Genomic DNA, 20,844 nt, shown 5'->3' with positions numbered 1-20,844 from the left:
ACTTGGAAATATATCGCCGTTCCTTCATTGTCGCTGGGTCAAAATCCTGGAACTCCCTTCCTAACAGCACTGTGGGAGAACCGTCACCACACGGACTACAGCGGTTCAAGAAGGCGGCTCACCACCACCTTCTCGAGGGCAATTAGGGATGGGCAATAAATGCCGGCCTTGCCAGCGACACCCACATATCCCGTGAACGAATAAAAAAAAACAACAGCTACTGACACACTAGTTATTCACTTGTAACATTGAAAACACTTAACATCTAAGGGCGTGACAGGTAGTGCAGGTGAATGGGAATACTTTTATAATCGCATTTCTTTAGGCGGTTGACATAGGAGTTTACAATACAAGGTGCACCCTGTGTACCAACTTTAATAAAAGATAGATATTTGTGCTATCAGGGCTATATAATAGTTTTTGCTGGCACTGGTCAAAGCGGGGACTTCTATTGAAAGCAATGCATACTGTCAGAAGATTAGTAAGTTGCATTAAAATAAAATTGCAAAACATCATACACTAGGTACTCTTCCCCATTCTCATCATTGAAGTGAAAGTTCATGAGATGCAGGTAATTCTATACAAAATGTTTCTGCTCAGACAGCCTCTATCAAGTAGTTTAATACTATAATGAGGTGCAACTGAAATACACTGCAGTGTACAGATGTTCCCTTTTATTATAATGGGAGATTATGGAGCAATTCAGTTATGTATAGCTTTCTTCCCCCCCCCCCCCTATTTAAAATGTAATGACTGCAATTTTTTGAGAAAGTTCAGCAGTCTCAGAGAAGGAAAATTGCCTAGAATTAAATAATTCTCTTTATAGAACTACTTAAGCATGTCTTTTGGCAGGTTGACCATAAAGTAGTTGTGAGTTGGTCATCCTGCTCTCCTGACAAATCAAGGGGGAAAAAGCAGCTTGCTAGAGATTTTGTGCATAATATCATCAATTGATGTTATGTTGCAATTACACATTGCATATGCAGTGGACAATTTTTCATGGCCATTCTGTGCATGCAATACACTTTGCCCTCGTGCCTCCAGTCTCCCTTCTAAATCACTGGCAGTGTAAACTCAGGAGTGATGATCTTAGGCTCTTCTCCCAACACTCAGCCTGGATAATGACTGTGCTGGCTCTTTGAAAGAGCTATCCATTTAGTCCCACTTCTCTGCTCTTTCCCTATAGCCCTGCACATTTTTCATTTTCAAGTATTTATCCAATTCTCGTTTGAAAGTTGTTATTGAATCTGAATTACCACTACCTTTTCAGGCTGTGCATTCCAGATCATAACTCACTGCATTAAAAAAAAATTCTCATCTCACCTCTGGTTCTTTTGCCAATTACCTTAAATCTGTGTCCTCTGGTTACAGGTACTCATTTGCCATTGGAAACAGTTTCTCATTTTAAAAAAAACCCTTCATGATTTTGAACACTTCTATTCAATTTCCCCTGAACAGTCTCTGCCCTAAGGAGAACCCCCCCAGCTTCTGTAGTGTCTCCACGTAACTGAAGTCCCGCATCTCTGGTACCATTCTAGTAAATCTCCTCTGTACCCTTTAAAGCCTTGCCTTTCTTCCAATTCTGGGCACCACATTTTAGGATGTGATACTCCAGCTGGGACCTAACCAGTGGTTTATAAAAGTTCAGCATAACTTCCTTGCTTTTGTACTCTATGCCTCTGTTTGTTTATAAAGCCAAGGATCCCATATGCTTTTTTTTTTTAAAAACAGCCTGCTCAACTTGTCCTGCCACCAAAGATTTGTGTACCCCAAGGTCTTCCTGTGTCTGCACCCCCTTTAAAACTGTACCATTTTGTTTATATTGCTCTCCTCATTCTTCCTATCAAAATGCATCACTTCACACTTTTCTGTGTTAAATTTCATCTGCCATGTGTCTGCCCATTTCACCAGTCTGTATATCCTCTGGAAGTCTATTACTATCCTCCTAATTGTTTACTACATTTGAGTTTCGTGTCATATGCAAACTTTGAAATTGTATCCTCTATACCCAAGTCCAGGTCATTAATATATATCAAAGAGCAGTGGGTCCTAATACCAACCTTTTGGGGGGCACCACTGTACACTTCATTCCAGTCTGAAAAATAACTGGTCACCGCTACTCTCTGCTTTCTATCCCTTAGCCAATTTCATATCCACGCTGTCACTACCCCTTTAATCCCATGGACTTCGATTTTGCTAACGAGTCTATTATATGGTACTTTATCAAAGGCCTTTTGAAAGTCCATATACACATCAAGTGCACTTCCTTTATCAATTTTCTCAAACACAATTTGCCTTTATTAAATAAGTGCTGGCTGTCATTCATTAACCCAAATTTTTCCAAGTGACAGTTAATTTTGTCTCAGATTATTGATTCTCAATTACACAATGTTGTACATTTAGAAAGTACTGGAAGGAATAAAATCTAATTAAACAGCCTGAGGTTGCTAAGTCTAATTTGCTGTTTTAAAAAAAACAAAATCCTGCTGGTTATAACTATAAAAAAAAAATTGTAAACAATTTTACAACACCAAGTTATAGTCCAACGATTTTATTTTTAATCCCACAAGCTTTCGGGGGCTTTCCCCTTCCTCAGGCGGTATGGAAGTGACAATTTCGAATCCTTCGCATTTTAAGATCACATAACAAAGCCACATAACAAAGGCTTTGTTATGTGATCTTAAAATGCGAAGGATTCGAAATTGTCACTTCCACACCGCCTGAGGAAGGGGAAAGCCCCCGAAAGCTTGTGGGATTAAAAATAAAATCGTTGGACTATAACTTGGTGTTGTAAAATTGTTTACAATTGTTAACCCCAGTCCATCACCGGCATCTCCACATCATAAAAAAAAAAGCCAGACACTTCCCCAACCTTGAACAGCACCACCATCTCCAGTTCCCATTCCTTCATTGTCACCAAGTCAAAATTTTGGAATTCCCTACTAAACATCACCGTGAAAGGATCATCAGCCCAAGGACTGCAATGCTTCAAGAAAAAAAGCTCACCACCACTTTTGTCAGGACAATGAAGGATGGGCAATAAATGCAACCTTGCCAGTAGCATTCACTTCTTAAAAACAAAGTTAAAAACCTAAATTTGCTAAACGTTTTCTAACAATGCAATATATAATTTTAAACCAGTTAGATATGTGTTCAACTTTTCTCTATCATCTATGTTAACTTATAAATTTATGGCATTATAAGTAGTGCAACTACTGCTAGTATAAACCATGCTCCAATTTTAAAGAGGATCTGTCCAGCTGTGGTCATTTTTCAATATATTTTAGTAGAAGTGATCCAATGATAGCACAAAACAGCTGGAAAATTACAGCATCAATAAAAGAACTTGCATTTATATAGTGCCTTTCACAACCTCATTTACTTTATCACCTTGATTTCCAGCATGTGACTTGAGGCATAGATCACATATATAAGACTCAGTACTGGTTATCAATGAAAGGGCTACGTGCCCTGTAGCATCAAGTTAAAACATAGAGTCCATCAAGCAATATTTTCAGATTTATAACCTAAAGGAAAGCCTGTAGATTGGAAATGCCAACATACTTTCAATTATTTTGAATTATTTCTTCAAAAATGGAACTGGTTAGACAGAGCAGGTGAGGACATAATGGATTTAAAATAAATAAGCACGTTTAGTGAACAGATTGGGCACAGCAGATTTAAAGTTAGAAAACAGTCACAAACACCAAATGATTTCTTTTCATTTATTTACGAACATAATTTTTGAGGGACAACAGCATCTCTCTTCTCTCTGTACATGCAACTGTAGAAAATAACATTTGTTTTGCAGGAACTCATACAGCTAGTGACAGTACTGCAGCGGCGCACTGCCAAACAATATGTACACAATTAACCTACATTGTACAAAAAATTACATCATTACATCACTGATGGCATGTTTGCCACTGTTTGTTTTTTTTTTAAAAAACACATTCTACACAGTTTACTAGTACAAAGGAGGGTGTGAACCTATGTGTTATTTACAGCTATGTACAATGTCTCATACGGATGCAAGAAGAACATTTACACATGAGACTTCAATCCATATACCACAGGTGTCAGAAAAATAAAAAAAAAATAGGTTCATCGCCCTATTAATTAGAGGTGTGCAAAATTTTTGGACTATCATTGTTGGTCACCTTAAATTTTAGTCTGGGTAATTGACACAATTCTGAGCATTTTAAAATTTCCCCGTACCCTAGTAGTGTTCTTTAAGTTTGGAACGAAGTCCCATCTTTGAGGCTAAGGTCATGTCCAAGTATCAGAGAACAATCTAATTTTGAATTTAAAGAAAATATTTCTATAGCTGCCTGGCCATCTTCAGTAGCTGACATTAACAGCTCAGTCTGACATTAGCTGATTTTGAAACCAGTTGTTTTGAAGGATACACACATATATGGCTATGCAATCCACTTATGTACAAAACTTAAGTAAGATGTTCATAAAAATAAAGACAAGATATTAGCAGTTTTGCAATATTATCATGGAAGTTAAGCTATGGTATGGAAGGTTTTAAAAAAAACTTTTTCTATAGTGATCCATTTAACCTCAGAAGATGTTATCAGGCACCATAGAGAGATGGTGCACAAAAGAAAGACTTTAACTCTAAGTTCTTTCTTTTATATCAAACTCTGGCTAAGTAACTGTGCAAGTCCTCATCTACTGTACACACAAGAGAATTGTGCTGCTCTGCTGATGCTTATGCAACAACAACCACCACTTAGGAACTGGACTAACGGGAAAGAAAACATCTGAAAGATTCAGTAATAAAACAGTTTGTATGCATGTTCGTTTTGTATATTTACATGTCAAAAGTAGTTTTAAAAAATGAGATTGCAGCTAAGGGTAAGGATTCACAACAGTGTACTATGAAGGAACAAGCTAATAATTATGAGAAAAGGAAGGTGGCAAATGAAGAAAATAATACATTAGTCTAGTCCTATTAAGATCTAATAGTGGTGTTTTTAATTTCACCTTTCATCATGAACAAGCATTATTTTTAAAAGTAAACTAGTAGGATGCTTTTAAATTTTGCCTTTTGTATTAGGAAAGTAGGTAAGGGTAGTACCGTGACAGAGACCCATGGTTCAAAACTGGGTGACCATGACAGGAAGTACAAGCTTTTTGCACATCTCTGCTAGGAACAATTTTCCATGCTTTATGAATGGATATCATTTTTAGAGATAAAGTAGGGCTCAAACAATTTTTGTAATTAGCAAAAAAGGTTTCTAATTGTCATTACTCATTGTTATCTTGTATCATTCTCTTTCCGTGCCCAACATTAAATATATTAATGTGATAGTGACATTATACATTCCATACAAGCAATGTGACATTACATGCAATATCTGATGCTAGATAGTCACAGACCAATGACATACAAGACTGCAGATTTAAGAATGCCACAATTGTTAGATAACACTAATGGAATACAGTACACTTTAGTTAGACAGGGAAGGGGAAGAAAAAAACATTCTTATGAAAGTTCAGTTTATATAGATAAACATGGAGAAAGAAACAGTAAAGCAGCACAAAAATGGAGGACCAGCTTATCTTTTGCTGCAGCCATCGCAAGTTTGTGCAAAAGTAATGGCTGGCACCTGAATCAACTCGGCAGATTCCTGTAACCTTTGTCAATTCTTAGCCAGGCTGACAGGCTAAGAAATGCGAGTGTGCAATGGACATGATGCAAAGAAAAGTTACTGAACTCTGGGCACTATAAACTGCTAAATCTTATACATCCTTAGGGATGGAAACATTGACCTAACTCCTCAAAAAAGCAAAAATCATCTGGAAAAGGGATAGTACTAAATTGTATATGGAAATATAAAAACACCCTTGCCAGATTAGATTATATGTCCAAGAGTAACCTGTCGACTGGTCCACAGCAAGGAGATTTTAGATTCAGACAGGTGAATTTTCTGGGGGAGTGGGAGCCTCAAATTAAGGAAATACCACAATCAGACTAATATTAGCAAACACGTAATTCAGTTGCACTGTATCCCATTGCTAATGATATTTTAGTAAATCATCAGTCTGTTGAGTATCATTCATCTGTGTTCATTAGTATTTAAATATGGATGCGTCAGTTCTACTGTTTGAGCCCTACGTTCAAGAAATCCAGTTGCTAAAAATGGTACACAATGCACGCAGTTCAACTGCGAACATTACAGAGATAACATGTGCCTGATTTACAATACATTTACTCTGCAAAAAGAAAAAAGTACAACTAATCAAAATACAGTACAGAACAGGAATTGGACACTCAGAGGTTAGTGTAAACAATCAGAAATATTTCTTTTGCTGAACTTTTATATTCATTTTTTCTACTCAATAGTAATTACCCGGATAAAATTTCAGTAATTTCCAGGCACTAACTGAAGGACATTCTGCATATGTATGTATGTTCAGCAAAACCAATTTAATATTACCAATGAGCCATCATAGTAATCAGGTAGTTCAAAACACATAATAATACTATTGTCATTTTAAGAAAAAAAGATAATGCCCTTAGTAAACCTAAAAAGATTGGATTTACAATACTGTACTACCAAAAAGCTAACTTGCACAGCATTCAACACATTTCAGTCTTTCCATTAATGTAAAGGTCTTTGACAGAAACGACACCAGTTCCATAATATTTGTAAAACAAGGTTGGCCTTAAAATACTATTTCTGCAGATCACCACAAACGTGGACATCTTTCAGGATTGCATCTGGTGCAAAATTGGATAAGAGGGTAAACTGCAATGATTTGCAAATATTAATGTACAGTAGATAACAGCATGTTTCAGTTATCTGCCTTTCACTTTATTTTACTCAGAATAAGCTAAAATAATTGACAGGTCTTGAAATAATCTTCATCATTCTCACTGATTTTTTAAAAAGTTGTTTAGATTTAAATGTCTGAAGGATAACTGGTGTCTTCGCATACTTTTGCAGCAATTTAAAAAGTCATGAACCCACTGATTATAATGTTAGCTCACATAGTTAAAAACTAAGATTATGATAATTAAAATGCCACTGTAATAAAACAGCCAACAGCTATTGAATAACAGTTGCAGTAGCAGCAGTGGTGGACTTACTGGAGGACACAACAAATATCCGCTGGTTGCTCTTCTACTTTACACAGTTGTCCAGCACTTATGGGGTGAACATTAAATAGGCTATTCTTCAAACTGCATATTGGATACATGATCTCTCTTTTTAACTTTAATCTGAAAAGTTTAGCTTCATTGTGGCTCACAAATCAGCCAACAGACAAGCATTTACAAGTGTGGACTCAGTGGGATTAGAAAAATTATAAAGTCCATTACAAACCTATAAGTAGGGCAAGTGATTTGGTACAGCACAATATCCTGTGACAAATCCTGCAAATTTGTACACTTAAAGATCTCAGGTAAGTACAGATGATAGAATCTATTCAGCCTATCTAGCTCATGCTTCCATAAACATCTATTGTTTGCAACTGCACCCCCCCCACCCCAAAACAGCATCCTGAGAATTTGCCTCCATTAACCTACCCTAAGATCATTCCAGGTATTGATCATTCTTTGCATTATGTAGTGCTTCTTGACCTCAATCCTGAACTTGCCTTTTACCAGTTAGCACTTGTATGTGTAGTTAACATTTACTGCCTGGGTACTGTACTTTTACATTAAAAATTCAGAGACTGTTAAAAATGCAGGTTTCTCAGTGGATCGGAATGACAACAAATCACTTGCCCTGATTCAGAAGGAGATTTTGCCTCCACAGAAATCCAAATATGCGAGGAAATTTGCTTTTCCATCAGATATTCTAAATTGCGCCTTATTCTAATGTTTGAAATCCTGTCTATGTAAGCAGACAAAGGGATACACTACGTCCTTTAAGAATATTTATGCTTCTTTACTAAGAATTTTGTACACAGGAACTAGTTAATTTTTGAAATAATGCTCCTTCTTTGTGATACAGCTGTACATCAATAAAACTTACAGGTGCATAAGCACAATATTCCACAGTTCTGGACATAGCATTTTAGCATGGATCAGTATCCTCCTGATTATGGAACAGAGGTTGAGTAAATTGTATAAAATAAAAATGTAAATGGCCTATTATTGAGTAACAAATTTACTGTCAGGTATGCATATAATCAGATGTTCCCTACCTTACAAAGGCAGAAACAAAATTTCAAATACCCAATGCGTATTTTACACTGGGTGACTAATGTGGCATTTGTCCTCAAACAAAAAGTTAATTTGTATCTGTTGAATCAGAATCAGTGCTTCTTTTTAAAGTCACTGTGCAGTACTTTTACCTTTATGTAAACATGTAAACATCTAGCAAAGAAACCACACAGTTCAAAATAAAAAGTTGAAGGAGCTACTCCACACTAGCAACCTAGTGTAAAACTTTGAGTAACCAAATGAACTTTGTTGCGGCTATAACAAAAATCTATTCCATTGCGAAGATGTGACTTTCCAAATGTTTAGCAGTAAAACATTTAGCATTTCAATTTTTTTTGGCCCATTTTCCGAACTGAAATGAAAGTGCCATCTTAAAAAAAAACTGTACATACTGAGGATTTTTTTTCTTTTTTACACTTAGCTCTGAAGAGTGATATTACAGTATGAGGAATTATTTACAACTGTGCAGTAATGTGTGGCAAAATAAATTATCTAAAGGCAGCCATTGCCATCATAGTACATTGGTTAATGTATATAAAACTGTACAGCATTTAAGGGATATATATTTTTTAAACTGTTTAGTATTTGCTCTGTAGTGTCAAGTGATGCTCTCTGCTAGAGAAGCAATGAATGCCCAAGAATTAAAGGGGGGGGAAAAAGAAATTAAACATACACAGTGGCCTTACCATAAAACTGTGCTTCTACAGGGTTCCTTGCAGTTAGTCACTTTTGTTCGCAGTAGTAACAGAATTGCAGCCAACAGGCGGAGCTAGTGTCACATGACCAATTGTGGACCAGAGTGTATGTAAAGGTCATGATGGGCAGTTACTACATAATTTAAGCTACACTTTTGTTTTCCTTTTTAAAATAAAGTGATTGTGACCGCAAGTTCCAATACTTAACCTGCTTAAGTCTTTAAATCTATAACTTAGTTCACAATGCAGTTAAATGTCTGACTTTCTGACTTGTGACCTGTCAGGTTTGATGAATGAAGTTTAAATCGACCACATTTTGTACAAATTTGATCAGCCAACCAATACAACTCGTCTGGTAACAAACAGAGCTATGCAATACTGCTACTCCATTTCCCAACAGTTCTTTAAAGTGAAGCTGAAATTACTATGAATGTCAACATAAGTTGCTAAATGGTCATTGCCTCCCTCCTGCGAAAAAGTATGTGATCAAGGTCACTGGTATGGCAGCTAGCTCAACATGCTGAGTCCTACTGTTTGCCTTTCAACATGGGTATACAACTTTTGGCCTGCTACTTTCCAGTTTAGTGTGCAGGCTGTAATTGCTTAAATTTCATTACATCTGAACCACTGACCTGTCTTGACATCCTTCTTCCCTGCAGAAGTGATATCTAAAATCTGTGAAAAGTGCAATATAGTTTAAATGATGCTTCCTCCTCATGAAACAGGGAATCATTAGCAAGCAGCACTTAAGGATTTAAAAGAAAAAAACTTGAACTAATGTTCCTTTGGGAAGTATCCCACTTTGTGCCACAAATGGTCATCAACCATGTGTTAACACTGTCATGCCGGCAGAAGCATAAAGTCGTCATTCACATCAACCATTGGCACGTAGAAGGAAGGGACCTCGCTGACACACAGGGACTTGTGTCCGGCTGGGTCAAGCTCCTGCACTTTTAGCTGCCATTCCATTCGCTGGACTGCATTTAATGCAGCTGCTTCATGTTGCTGTCGCATTAACAAGCATGTCTAGCAAGAAAAAAAGAGAAGCACATTATTTTAAGAAATTGGTACGGAAGTGTTTTTCTGCAACATGAATTTCACCTCCACTCTCTCTCATTTTAAAACAGAAATTTGGTTATAATATGCTGCAAACATTTGGTTCCTAATTTGAATCCATCATTTTTTTAAACAAAGTTCTTTTTGTTGAAGATATTTACCCTCAAAGGAAATGTATACACTTTGAGCTTTCTTCCAACATATTTTAGTCCTGCTGAGTCATACATTTTTGCTCTGGTAAGGGTGGGAGGTCTGTTCCCAAAACTACCTGAACAACCTCTTTGGCCAGCAGCAAGGAGGCATGCTGTAGTGATTCACTGATAACAGCTTTATCTGCTATTTCCTCCCATCTTGCAGGGAGATACTGCAGACTTCATTCCCAGTTCAGATTGGAAACTTAGTGGAGTGAAATGAGGTGAGGATCAAACTTGCATTCTCCCAGTTCATGCTACCCCTTCCATCTATGGTTTTTAATGCAACACCTTCAAAAATAAAACTGTTCCTAAAATCAATGTTTGAAACAGTGATATCACTGAGTGATATTGAAACCGTACCTTCACTTTTGTGTGCAGATCACAAATTTTACATACAATGTGAATAGTAGTCCTGACAAATGCAATTATGCTTCTCAAATTTATGGTGGAAACAGATAAAATTTCCTCTTTGTTCATCAGTCGTTAGCTTTGACAAAGCTGCCTTTAAAGTCATATCAGTGATGCATGGGATCCAATACAGAAAGCACTTTTCCAGCTTTCAGAATTCTCGACTCTAAACGTTCTTTTTAATACTTATTATAATTAAAGAAAGGCAGGCAGAAATAAGTTAACAGGCATTATTACTGAACTGAGAACACAGAAAAGACAGCCAATGTGTGTGTTATCGATTTGTTTTCATTTTTGGAACTATGAGATAACATAAATTTATCAGAAAACACAAATCATCTAGTTCAAGACTGGACATGGTGTTTGGGCCAGTCTAGAGTCAGGGGTTGCAACAATTAAAGGAAAAATTACCAAGTGCCCCCACCAAGGCTTGTTATAAACAAAATACACAACTAGTATAGTGGTGAATTATTTAAAAAAACTAATCACAAATTAGCTGAAGTGCTACATTTATGTGGCCCAACACCTCTTGCTTTATTTTCCATAATCTGTCAGTTTCAACATCCATGCTCTATTTCTGCCTTTAATCTTACTTTATTTGAACAAAATAAAACAAATAAAGTTTGTTTATAGCAGTTTAGAATTCTTAGTTCCAAAATGATCCTTCTGTACTACCTATGACATTTTTTTTTAATGGATTTCTGATGCGACTGAAGCCTATAAGTGTAAATAACACAGTTCCCTCAAATCAATGTCTAGGAGCAATTCTAATGATTTTTTAAGCCACATTTATTTTTAAGCATCAGTTCTTTTTTGTAACTGCAGTATTTAAAATTGTGATGGGAATCACACATTTTGAGTGGGGGTGGGGGGGGGGAATTAAAAAAAAGTTACATTATATTATTGATGCAAATTTTCACATTGCAATCAATACCAACATAGCAATCTTCAAAGGAAATTCAAAGAACCAGATCAATAAAACAAAAATGTATGTTGTGGTACAGTAGTATATTTCTGCAATACTGTTTGTTCAGTTTTACATGGATTTTCATCACTGTTAAATCTCAAGAACCCCAATAAAATTGAATTGACTATGATTTGATAAACTGGGACTGAAGTTAATTGTTGAACAAAAATAATGATTATAATTTCAAAAGCTAAAGATGATCAGGCTTAGATTCCCAGCCTTAAAAAGCCCAGATAATGTTCTATTTTTGCATCAGTGTGTGTGAAAGGTTTGTCTTCTAATTGTGTTAGGAGCCTTAATACCTCTACTGTTCCCTATAACAGAACATTTTTCCATTAGGAGAACCAGTAATTTGAACAGCAATAGTTGAGGATGGCAAAATAAAATTATCTGTGGCGATTAGTATTTGAAATCAGATAGACTAGCTGAGACTCCAGTGTTCTAGTATTGGAGATACCAAGCCATTTTCAGTTATTTCGAAAATCATAGTATTGTAACGACAGAATAAAAATTTACCTTCATTCTATCATATTTATCATCTACGTCCTGTAGCCATGAAATAAACTGCCGGGCATTAAAACGATCCCTCACGGATGTCTTATTTTCATCCCCCTATACAACAAAACCAGAAAAATTACCAGTGTCAACATACCAACTGTTCAGTTTAAAAAGTAAAAAACTGACCAAAAAAACGATAATAAGTTCAAGAGGCAATATTCTACTGAACAACATAAAATATTTTCAGTGTTTAACAGACTTGTCAATTGCTCCAGTTTAAACCACAGAGATTAGAAGTGGACTCTGAGAACTTCTGACCACATATAAAGGTTATGACTGGGAGGCTAAGACCATAAGTCCAGCTTGACTGTAGTGGCGCAGAGTGCAGTAGTTTCAACCTGGACACCTAAAAAATCTCAATGTATGCCTCCGAATATAAAACATTTTCCATTTTGGTGTCCTGAAGGCTGTATTCTAAAACCACAATTCATTACCATACATGAAAATATAGCTTTTGTTCTTTCAAACTAAAGAAAATCCACTCCTGAATTAAGCCACCATTTGCAATTTTGTAATGTTATCAAGAAACCATAAATATTTCAGTTTTAGCCAATAAACCCGACTACATATTATAAATCTTATAGTTTATTCAACAAGAAGCATGCATATACAAAAGTAATGTAATGAATACATAACTGCTGGTAAAAAGCAAATACATAAGAATTTTTTTTAAACTTGAAAGGTTTATGCAACAAAAGTCAAGGTGTTTGATGTTCTGTCCATTAAGCAGTTGTAATTGAGTGACTAAGTAGTTCTGTGTTTGTTTAGTGGACGAAAGAAAAATTACAGGAGAAAAAACCTCAGGAGCACTAAACTAGATTGCAAGTGTACATTGTAGTGTAAATGTATTTAAGGGGAAGCTATACAAGTACATGAGGAAGAAAAGACTAGAAGGATATGTTGATAGGGTTAGTTGAAGTATGGTGGGAGGAGGCTCGCTTGGAGCATAACACCAGCATAGACCTGTTGGGCTGAATGGCCTGTTTCTGTGCTGTAAATTCTATGTAAATTGTACATGAAATATGTGAACGAAGTGTGACTTTCCCCCTATGTAACTGGCAAAGGTTCGGGAAGGGTGCTGATTCACAATGCATATGTCTATTGGGGAGAAAGAGTTTACCTCTGTCCCTGGATTATCAGAGTCAATGGGAGAAGTGAGTTGGGAAGATGCGAGAGAGAAAAAGTAAAGCAGAATTCCTTCTCCTAGAGCTAATAAGATCAGGCTGTCAGATTTTGAGTTTACAATTACAATGATTTACAATCAGCATTGTAAAACTCATATTGGTTTATCTGTTATGCAAAAAAAAATCACCAGCTGCATTCAGTAGATGTTTTTTTCCTATCTGAAAGGGGCACAACCACCCCATCAAAAAAAACAACCCCACCCTGAATTTGCATAACTAATTAACTTCCTTTGAGGCATACCGAAAACAGTCAGATGATCTAGAAGTGTGAAAACAGATTCCGATCTAAGGCAATTTGTGTTTAGCTTCTCATTAGCATTTCATATGGGCTTCTTTTGAATGCTTATTTTAAATGGTTGGATAGAAAAGTGTAGTATGAATGCATTAAGCATTTCTCTTCTAATAACAGCAATATCTCTGCTATTATGATTTAATATCATGAGAATCTGTGCTTTTTATTTGATCAGGACTGATCAACCACACTGTTTTCAAAGGAACTAAATGTATAAAATACAAGAATCTTTTAATATTCAGCTGTTCTGGCACAGCAGTGATAACTTGTTTAATGTATAGAAATGTGTAACTATTTGATGCTCATGCAATACCTCTACTTTAAGGACACTGCGAGATTGTATTCTGTTTACCAAGAGAGAAGGGAAGATTCATCTATTTTACTTTGAGAACCAGTTCCATTTCAAGAAATGGTGGGAAAAATTCGAAGCAGCTTTGCTGGACTGTAGATTGGTACCCAGAGAAAGCCTGAAGCTTGAAAGGGTAAATCCTTTCATGGATGATTTCTCAATTATTTTGCTTCCATTTATTGTGCTATATATTACTTGCTCATTTCTTTGCTACTCTAGTTATTCATTTGTAAATAGATGTTATTTTAGCCTCCAAGAAAAGGGTCCTACATTTGAAATTTTCCACCTCCCAGACTGATAGGAGATATACTGACAATACTACATAAATTCCACTACATAGTGTTGCTGGTAAATGTGTTAAATGTTAATCCTGGGCTACGTAGCTTAAGATGTAGACTAACTGATCACAAGGGGTGTAAACTGCTTGTGGGTAGTCTTGTACAACTGTTAAAAATAAAAATGGTGTTTAAAATCCCAAATCCTACCCACAGAAGAGGAAGAGCTTACCTATGTTCCTGGGAGAGGATGAAAGGGGGGCAAAAGAAAGACAGGACTCCTTCTCCCAGAACCAACTCCTTATGTTTTTAGAATTTGAGTTTAAAGAGGAAATCTTGGCATAAGGACCCTTTTTATAGAAAAATCAGTTTTGAAAAGTTATTAATACTGACTAAGGGATCTCCATGACATTGCTCATGCATGCAGGAGTGAAACTAGAAGACTAAGAGTGGGCCTTCTTGGGCAGAAAGTGGAGCCAGATGACTTCAGGCAGACCCGCCTTGACTGGGTGCCTAGCAGGAGGACTTGGAGCAGGCGAGCAGACAATCAGGATAAGTAAAGCAATCAATGCAATAGTGAGGAAGGATATTGGCTCGGAAAATCATGATGTGGAATCTGTATGGGTGGAGCTAAGAAACACCAAGGGGCAGAAAACGTTGGTGGGGGTTGTCTATAGGCCCCCAAACAGTAGTGGAGACGTAGGGGAGGGCATTAAACAGGAAATTAGAGACGCATGCAAGAAGGGTACAACTATAATCGTGAGTGACTTTAGTCTACATATAGATTGGTCAAACCAAATTAGCAATAATACTGTGGGGGAGGAATTCCTGGAGTGTGTATGTGATGGTTTTCTAGACCAATACATTGAGGAACCAACTAGAGAACAGGCGATTCTAGACTGGGTATTGTGCAATGAGAAAGGATTAATTAACAATCTTGTTGTGCGGGGTCCCTTGGAGAAGAGCGACCATAACATGATAGAATTCCTCATTAAGATGGAGAGTGAAGTAGTTGAATCCGAAACTAGGGTCCTGAATCTAAATAAAGGAAATTACGGAAGTATGAGGTGAGAGTTGGCTATGATAGATTGGGGAACTTTACTAAAAGGGATGACGATGGATAGGCAATGGCTAATATTTAAAGAACGTGTGCAGGAATTACAACAATTATTCATTCCTGTCTGGCGCAAAGATAAAACAGGAAAGGGGGCTCAAGCGTGGCTTACAAAAGAAATTAGAGATAGTATTAGATCCAAAGAGGAGACACATAAAATTGCCAGAAAAAGTGGCAAGCCTGAGGACTGGAAGCAGTTCAGAATTCAGCAAAGGAGGACAAAGAGATTGATTAAGAGGGGAAAAAGAGAGTATGAGAGTAAACTAGCAGGGAGCATAAAAACTGACTGTAAAAGCTTCTATAAATATGTCAAGAGAAAAAGATTAGTGAAGACAAATGTAGGTCCCTTACAGTCAGAAATGGGGGAAGTTATAATGGGGAACAAAGAAATGGCAGAACAATTAAACACATAGGAGAACACAAATAACCTGCCAGAAATGTTAGGGAACCAAGGGTCTAGTGAGAGGGAGGAACTGAAAGAAACCAGTATTAGTAAAAAAAAGTGCTAGGGAAATTAATGGGGCTAAAGGCTAACAAATCCCCAGGGCCTGATAATCTACATCCCAGAGTACTAAAGGAGGTGGCCCTAGAAACAGTGGATGCATTGATGATCATCTTCCAAAATTCTATAGACTCTGGAACAGTTCCTACAGATTGGAGGGTGGCAAATGTAACCCCACTATTTAAAAAAGGAGGGAGAGGAAAAACCAGGAAATTAGAGACCAGTTAGCCTAACATCAGTAGTGGGGAAAATGCTACAGTCTATTATAAAAGATGTGATAACAGAACACTTGGAGGGCATTAATGGGATTGGACAAAGTCAGCATGGGTTTATGAAAGGGGAATCATGCTTAACAAATCTACTCGAGTTTTTTGAGGATGTAACTAGTAGGATAGGGGAGAACCAGTGGATGTGGTGTATTTGGATTTTCTGAAGGCTTTTGATAAGGTCCCACACAAGAAGTTAGTGTGCAAAATTAAAGCACATGGGATTGGAGGGAATATACTGGCATGGATTAAGAATTGGTTGACAGACAGGAAACAGAGAGTAGGAATAAACGGGTCTTTTTCCGGGTGGCAGGCAGTGACTAGTGGGGTGCTGCAGGGATCAGTGCTTGGGCCCCAGCTATTCACAATATATATCAATGATTTGGATGAGGGAACTAAATGTAACATTTCCAAGTTTGCAGACGACACAAAGCTGGGGTGGAATGCGAGCTGTGAGGAGGATGCAAAGAGGCTCCAATGTGATTTAGACAAGTTGGGTGAGTGGGCAAGAACTTGGCAGATGCAGTATAACATGGATAAATGTGAGGTTATCCACTTTGGTTGTAAAAACAGAAAGGCAGATTATCTGAATGATGGTAGATTGGGAAAAGGGGAGGTGCAACGAGACCTGGGTGTCCTTGTACACCATCGCTGAAAGCAAGCATTCAGATGCAGCAAGCAGTTAGGAAGGTGAATGGTATGTTGGCCTTTATTGCAAGAGGATTTGAGTACAGGAGCAGGGATGTCTTACTGCAGTTACACAGTAAGACATCCTTGGTGAGACCACATCTGGAGTACTGTGTGCAGTTTTGGTCTCCTTATCTGAGGAAAGAGGTCCTTACCATGGAGGGAGTGCAAGAAAAGTTTACCAGACTGATTCCTGGGATGGCAGGACTGACTTTTGAGGAGAGATTGGGTCGACTAGGCCTATATTCACTAGAGTTTAGAAGAATGAGAGGTGATCTCATCGAACATATAAAATTCGAACAGGACTAGACAGACTAGATGCAGGGAGGATGTTCCCGATGGCTGGGGAGTCCAGAACCAGGGGTCACAGTCTCAGGATACGGGGTATGCCATTTAGAACAGAGATAAGAAATTTCTTCACTCAGAGGGTGGTGAACCTGTGGAATTCTCCATCACAGAAGGCAGTGGAGGCTAAGTCATTAGATGTATTCAAGAAGGAGATAGATATATTTCTTAATGCCAAAGGGATCAAGGGATATGGGGAAAAAGCAGGAACAGGGTTCTGAGTTAGACGATCAGCCATGATCATTTTGAATGGCGGAGCAGGCCCGAAGAGCCGAATGGCCTTCTCTTCCTCCTATTTTCTATGTTTCTATGTTAAGACTGGCAAATCTTTGATGGGAGCAGAGCCATAGGTCTCTGGGAAAAACACAACATTTTAATAACAAAAGCTGGAATAGTTTGCTGTAGGATTGGTACTAGCACTGAGGTCAAGCATGTTCAGAAGCCAGAAAAACATTGGCAGGGAAGGCCCAGTTGCAAAAATCAAGCTCCAAGGAAGAAGCAAATCTGAAACTTTAGGTCCCTGATGATACACCTCTGCAGGCAAAAGTGGACAGGTTTTCAACAGGACATAGAAAATTTAGTGGTTATGTTTGGAGATTTCTTTTTATGAATTATTTAGGTTTTTATATTAGAATGTTTACTTTTAGTACTACATTTTTTTCTTTGTACGATATCTTGACAAAGTAAGATGACAGATGAAATAATTTGGCAATTTCATTGCTTGCTCTTCTATTTGCTGATCATTGGCATCTTTCCTGCCAGCTCAGTAATATCTCAGGCAATCAGTACTGTTCTAACAGTGAATTGCTTTGTTATGAATATGGGATTTGAGCCGATCCAGCAAGTGTGATAGACAATGTGGCATACATTTTGCACATTTGAACTTAAAAGTGCAACATATACTCTCTCATACAGTGAAAAAACTCACTGGCTGCAAGATTTTTTAATTATATAAATTAAGTATTTCTGCTCATATTCTGAAATTTTTAAGTTGTTTAAAACAGTGAATGTTGATGTCATCAGGGAGTAATGATACGTAAGTACTACTGACAATATTACTAAAGCACCCCAAGTTACAGATTAATGCTGCATTTTCATGCACATACACTTGCTTAATAAATGTAATTAAAATAAATGCACCCAAACACGCTTGTAGCTGCACACTTATTTTAAAGTCACTATTTGTGAGGGCTATTGTTTTCCTCAATAGCAGGTGTGGCCTGTACAGCTGGCAATGTTTTATGGAAAGTGAACAAACTTTCAAAAACATTATTACAGAGCCATTCTAGACTGCAAGTTAAAATGCACAAATCACAATGAAGCAAACCACCAAGCATTAAAAAAAACCTTTTTGCTGTAAGTAGACAACTGGAGAAAAAGAACTAAGAGTAGTGTGCAGAATGATGCCTGTTATTCAAGGAAATGGAATGGATTACCTGATGAAATTGGCTGTGTAAGGCACAAAGTTCTTAAAGGGATAGTGTCTCTAGGCCATTTCTTTCCCTGTGGGATGAAGGCAGTACTTTTTGCATATGGAGGCTGAACAAATGAGGTAGAATTTATCATTTTCCTGTGTAAATTTCATATTTCTATTCACTTCAATGAAATGAACCACAGCAAATGTTGCAGGTGTGGTACAAAGACTACTAAAAGTCAAAGTATAATTTCAGTTCATGTTAATACTCAAAATGTAATACTCTACCATGAAGTGTGAGGACTTACCTTTTTAAAAATCATAATAGCATTTCAATATGCAAAACAGATCTCAAAATGGAAACTGGAAAAAAATGTTGAAGAGTAGAAGTGTACAAAATTTTTGCACTGACCTGATTTTCTGATGGCATGTTGTAAACCTCAGAGTCAAGCAACATTGTGCAGGCACTGAATGGCACTGCTTGGTTTGCTATTGTTCTTGCTGCTCGACAGTGCACTCGTAGAATTTCTTGCTCACATGAAACTATTAGCTTCTCCTGATAATAAAGAAAAATAATTACACTCCATACTATTTAAAAGAGTATTTAAATAAACAATTTGTAAAATATCTCGTTAGTAGCTGACCTAAAACTTCTAGCTACAGAAAAGTTAATTAATGCAATTAATAGCAAATTTATCTGAATATCCACATTTGATCTTCAGCGTGGATTTCTTTTTTCTTTAGATGAATTGTACTGAATTTTCTCCTTTCATGACCACCCCTCCTCCAAAGAGAGTAAAACAAGTCACTTAAAGAGCATGTTGGGTCTCCCTTGATGGCTCAGTGGTAAATGCACCACATTGGTATGGTACTAATCTACAGGAAAGTCCCAGGTTGAAGCTCTGTATTGGGAGGTACGCGAGTTTGGAGTGAGGCACATTGCTGCAGCAGAACAAAGGGAGCTTATCGCTGCATCTGACTGTTCTACCTGATCCGGGAGTGTTTGATGCTAGCACTAGTTGTCTGAAATGAAGTATTTCCCAGCACTAAAATCACTCATAGAATTACGAAGAATGTACATCATAAAAACAGGCCATTTGGCCCAACAGTTCCATGCTGGTGTTTATGCTCCACACAAGCCTCCTCCTTCTCTATTTCATCTAACCCTATCAGCCTATCCTTCTATTCCTTTCTCCTGCATGTGTTTACCTAGCTTCCCCTTAAATGCATCTATGCTATTCGCCTCAACAACTACTTGTGGTAGCGAGTTCCACATTCTGGCCACTCTCTGGGTAAAGATGTTTCTCCTGAATTCCCTACTGGATTTATTAGTGACTATCTTATACTTATGGCCCCTAGTTCTGGTCTACCCCTCAAGTGGAAACATCTTCTGAATACGCACAAAATTTGCTTAAAAAAATGCATGCGTCACAGTCAGGCAGGCTGTGAAAAGTAAGAGGCAGAGAAAAGAAAGATACAAAGAAAAGGCAATGAGAGATACAATGAAAAAAAAGAGTGGCAAAAAAAAGAGAAAAGGAACCTGCATTTATATAGGGTGTTCTGCATCCTTGAATATTCTAAAGCACTTCACATGCAATTAATTATTTTTTTTGAAATGCTGTTAACGCTCTTATGTAGGAAAATGCGACAGCACAAACAACGAACAAGATAAATATCAGTGCCATGGGATTCTTATAGGCAGGCTAGGCCTCAGTTTAATATCTCATTCATAAAGATGGTACCCCCAATAATGCAGCACTCCCTCAGCAATACACTGAAGTGTCAGCCTAGATTATGTTTTCAAGTCCTGGAGTGGAGCTTGAACGCATGACCTTCAGACTCAGAGGGGAGTGTGCTACCAACTGAGCCAAAATTAAGCTAAGAGTGACCTCCATGACTGCCCACACTACCAGTACACTTCTTTGCATAGTTAGAAGGAGACAAGACTCAGTCATTAACAACAGAAGAAAATCAGCAATTCACAGAGGCTAAATCAGTGAAGATTTGTTAAGGTACTGTCTGGGCATTTGCCCACGTGTAATGTGACAGATACTGCAGCTTTAAACTATGTTTCTGTTTTCAAGAACAAGGCAATGCCTCAGGTGTGTAGCTGACTCACAAAATGAGAATCTCATATGATTTGTCCAGTGCTTGCAGTTCTGGGAGTCATTAGTGGCACCACTAAGTGGGGAGGTTGGGGGAGTGAGGGGGAAAATCAGAAGCAGAAGCCAGAATGGCTATCTATGCAGTTTAGAAGCAATGTGGTTTCAGGTGTAGTGGCCATTAATTGAACACCGACTCCCCCATCTCTTCTCATCCTGTTCCCTCCCAAAGTCTTGTTTCAACGTGGGAA

General features: G+C 37.5%; 1 protein-coding gene across 2 annotated transcripts in view; it reads right to left on the bottom strand.

Annotated features, from left to right (window-relative positions):
* Window positions 1–3,711: 3,711 nt before the first annotated feature.
* The window catches only part of ankrd11 (ankyrin repeat domain 11), a 220,112-nt gene continuing 202,979 nt past the window's right edge, over window positions 3,712–20,844 (bottom strand). For both annotated transcript variants that reach the window (XM_067998032.1, XM_067998031.1), the window contains 3 exons: window positions 18,904–19,047; window positions 12,022–12,117; window positions 3,712–9,906 (listed from right to left, as the gene is read on the bottom strand). In XM_067998032.1, coding sequence (XP_067854133.1) covers window positions 9,721–9,906; window positions 12,022–12,117; window positions 18,904–19,047 — 426 coding nt within the window. In that variant the 3' untranslated portion in view covers window positions 3,712–9,720. The remainder of the gene's footprint in view (window positions 9,907–12,021; window positions 12,118–18,903; window positions 19,048–20,844) is intronic.

This window comes from Heptranchias perlo, chromosome 16 (genome assembly GCF_035084215.1).
Source record: "Heptranchias perlo isolate sHepPer1 chromosome 16, sHepPer1.hap1, whole genome shotgun sequence".
NCBI lineage: Eukaryota > Metazoa > Chordata > Chondrichthyes > Hexanchiformes > Hexanchidae > Heptranchias > Heptranchias perlo.
Note: the sequence above shows the minus strand (reverse complement) of the source record. Positions and strands in the feature narration are given on the sequence as shown.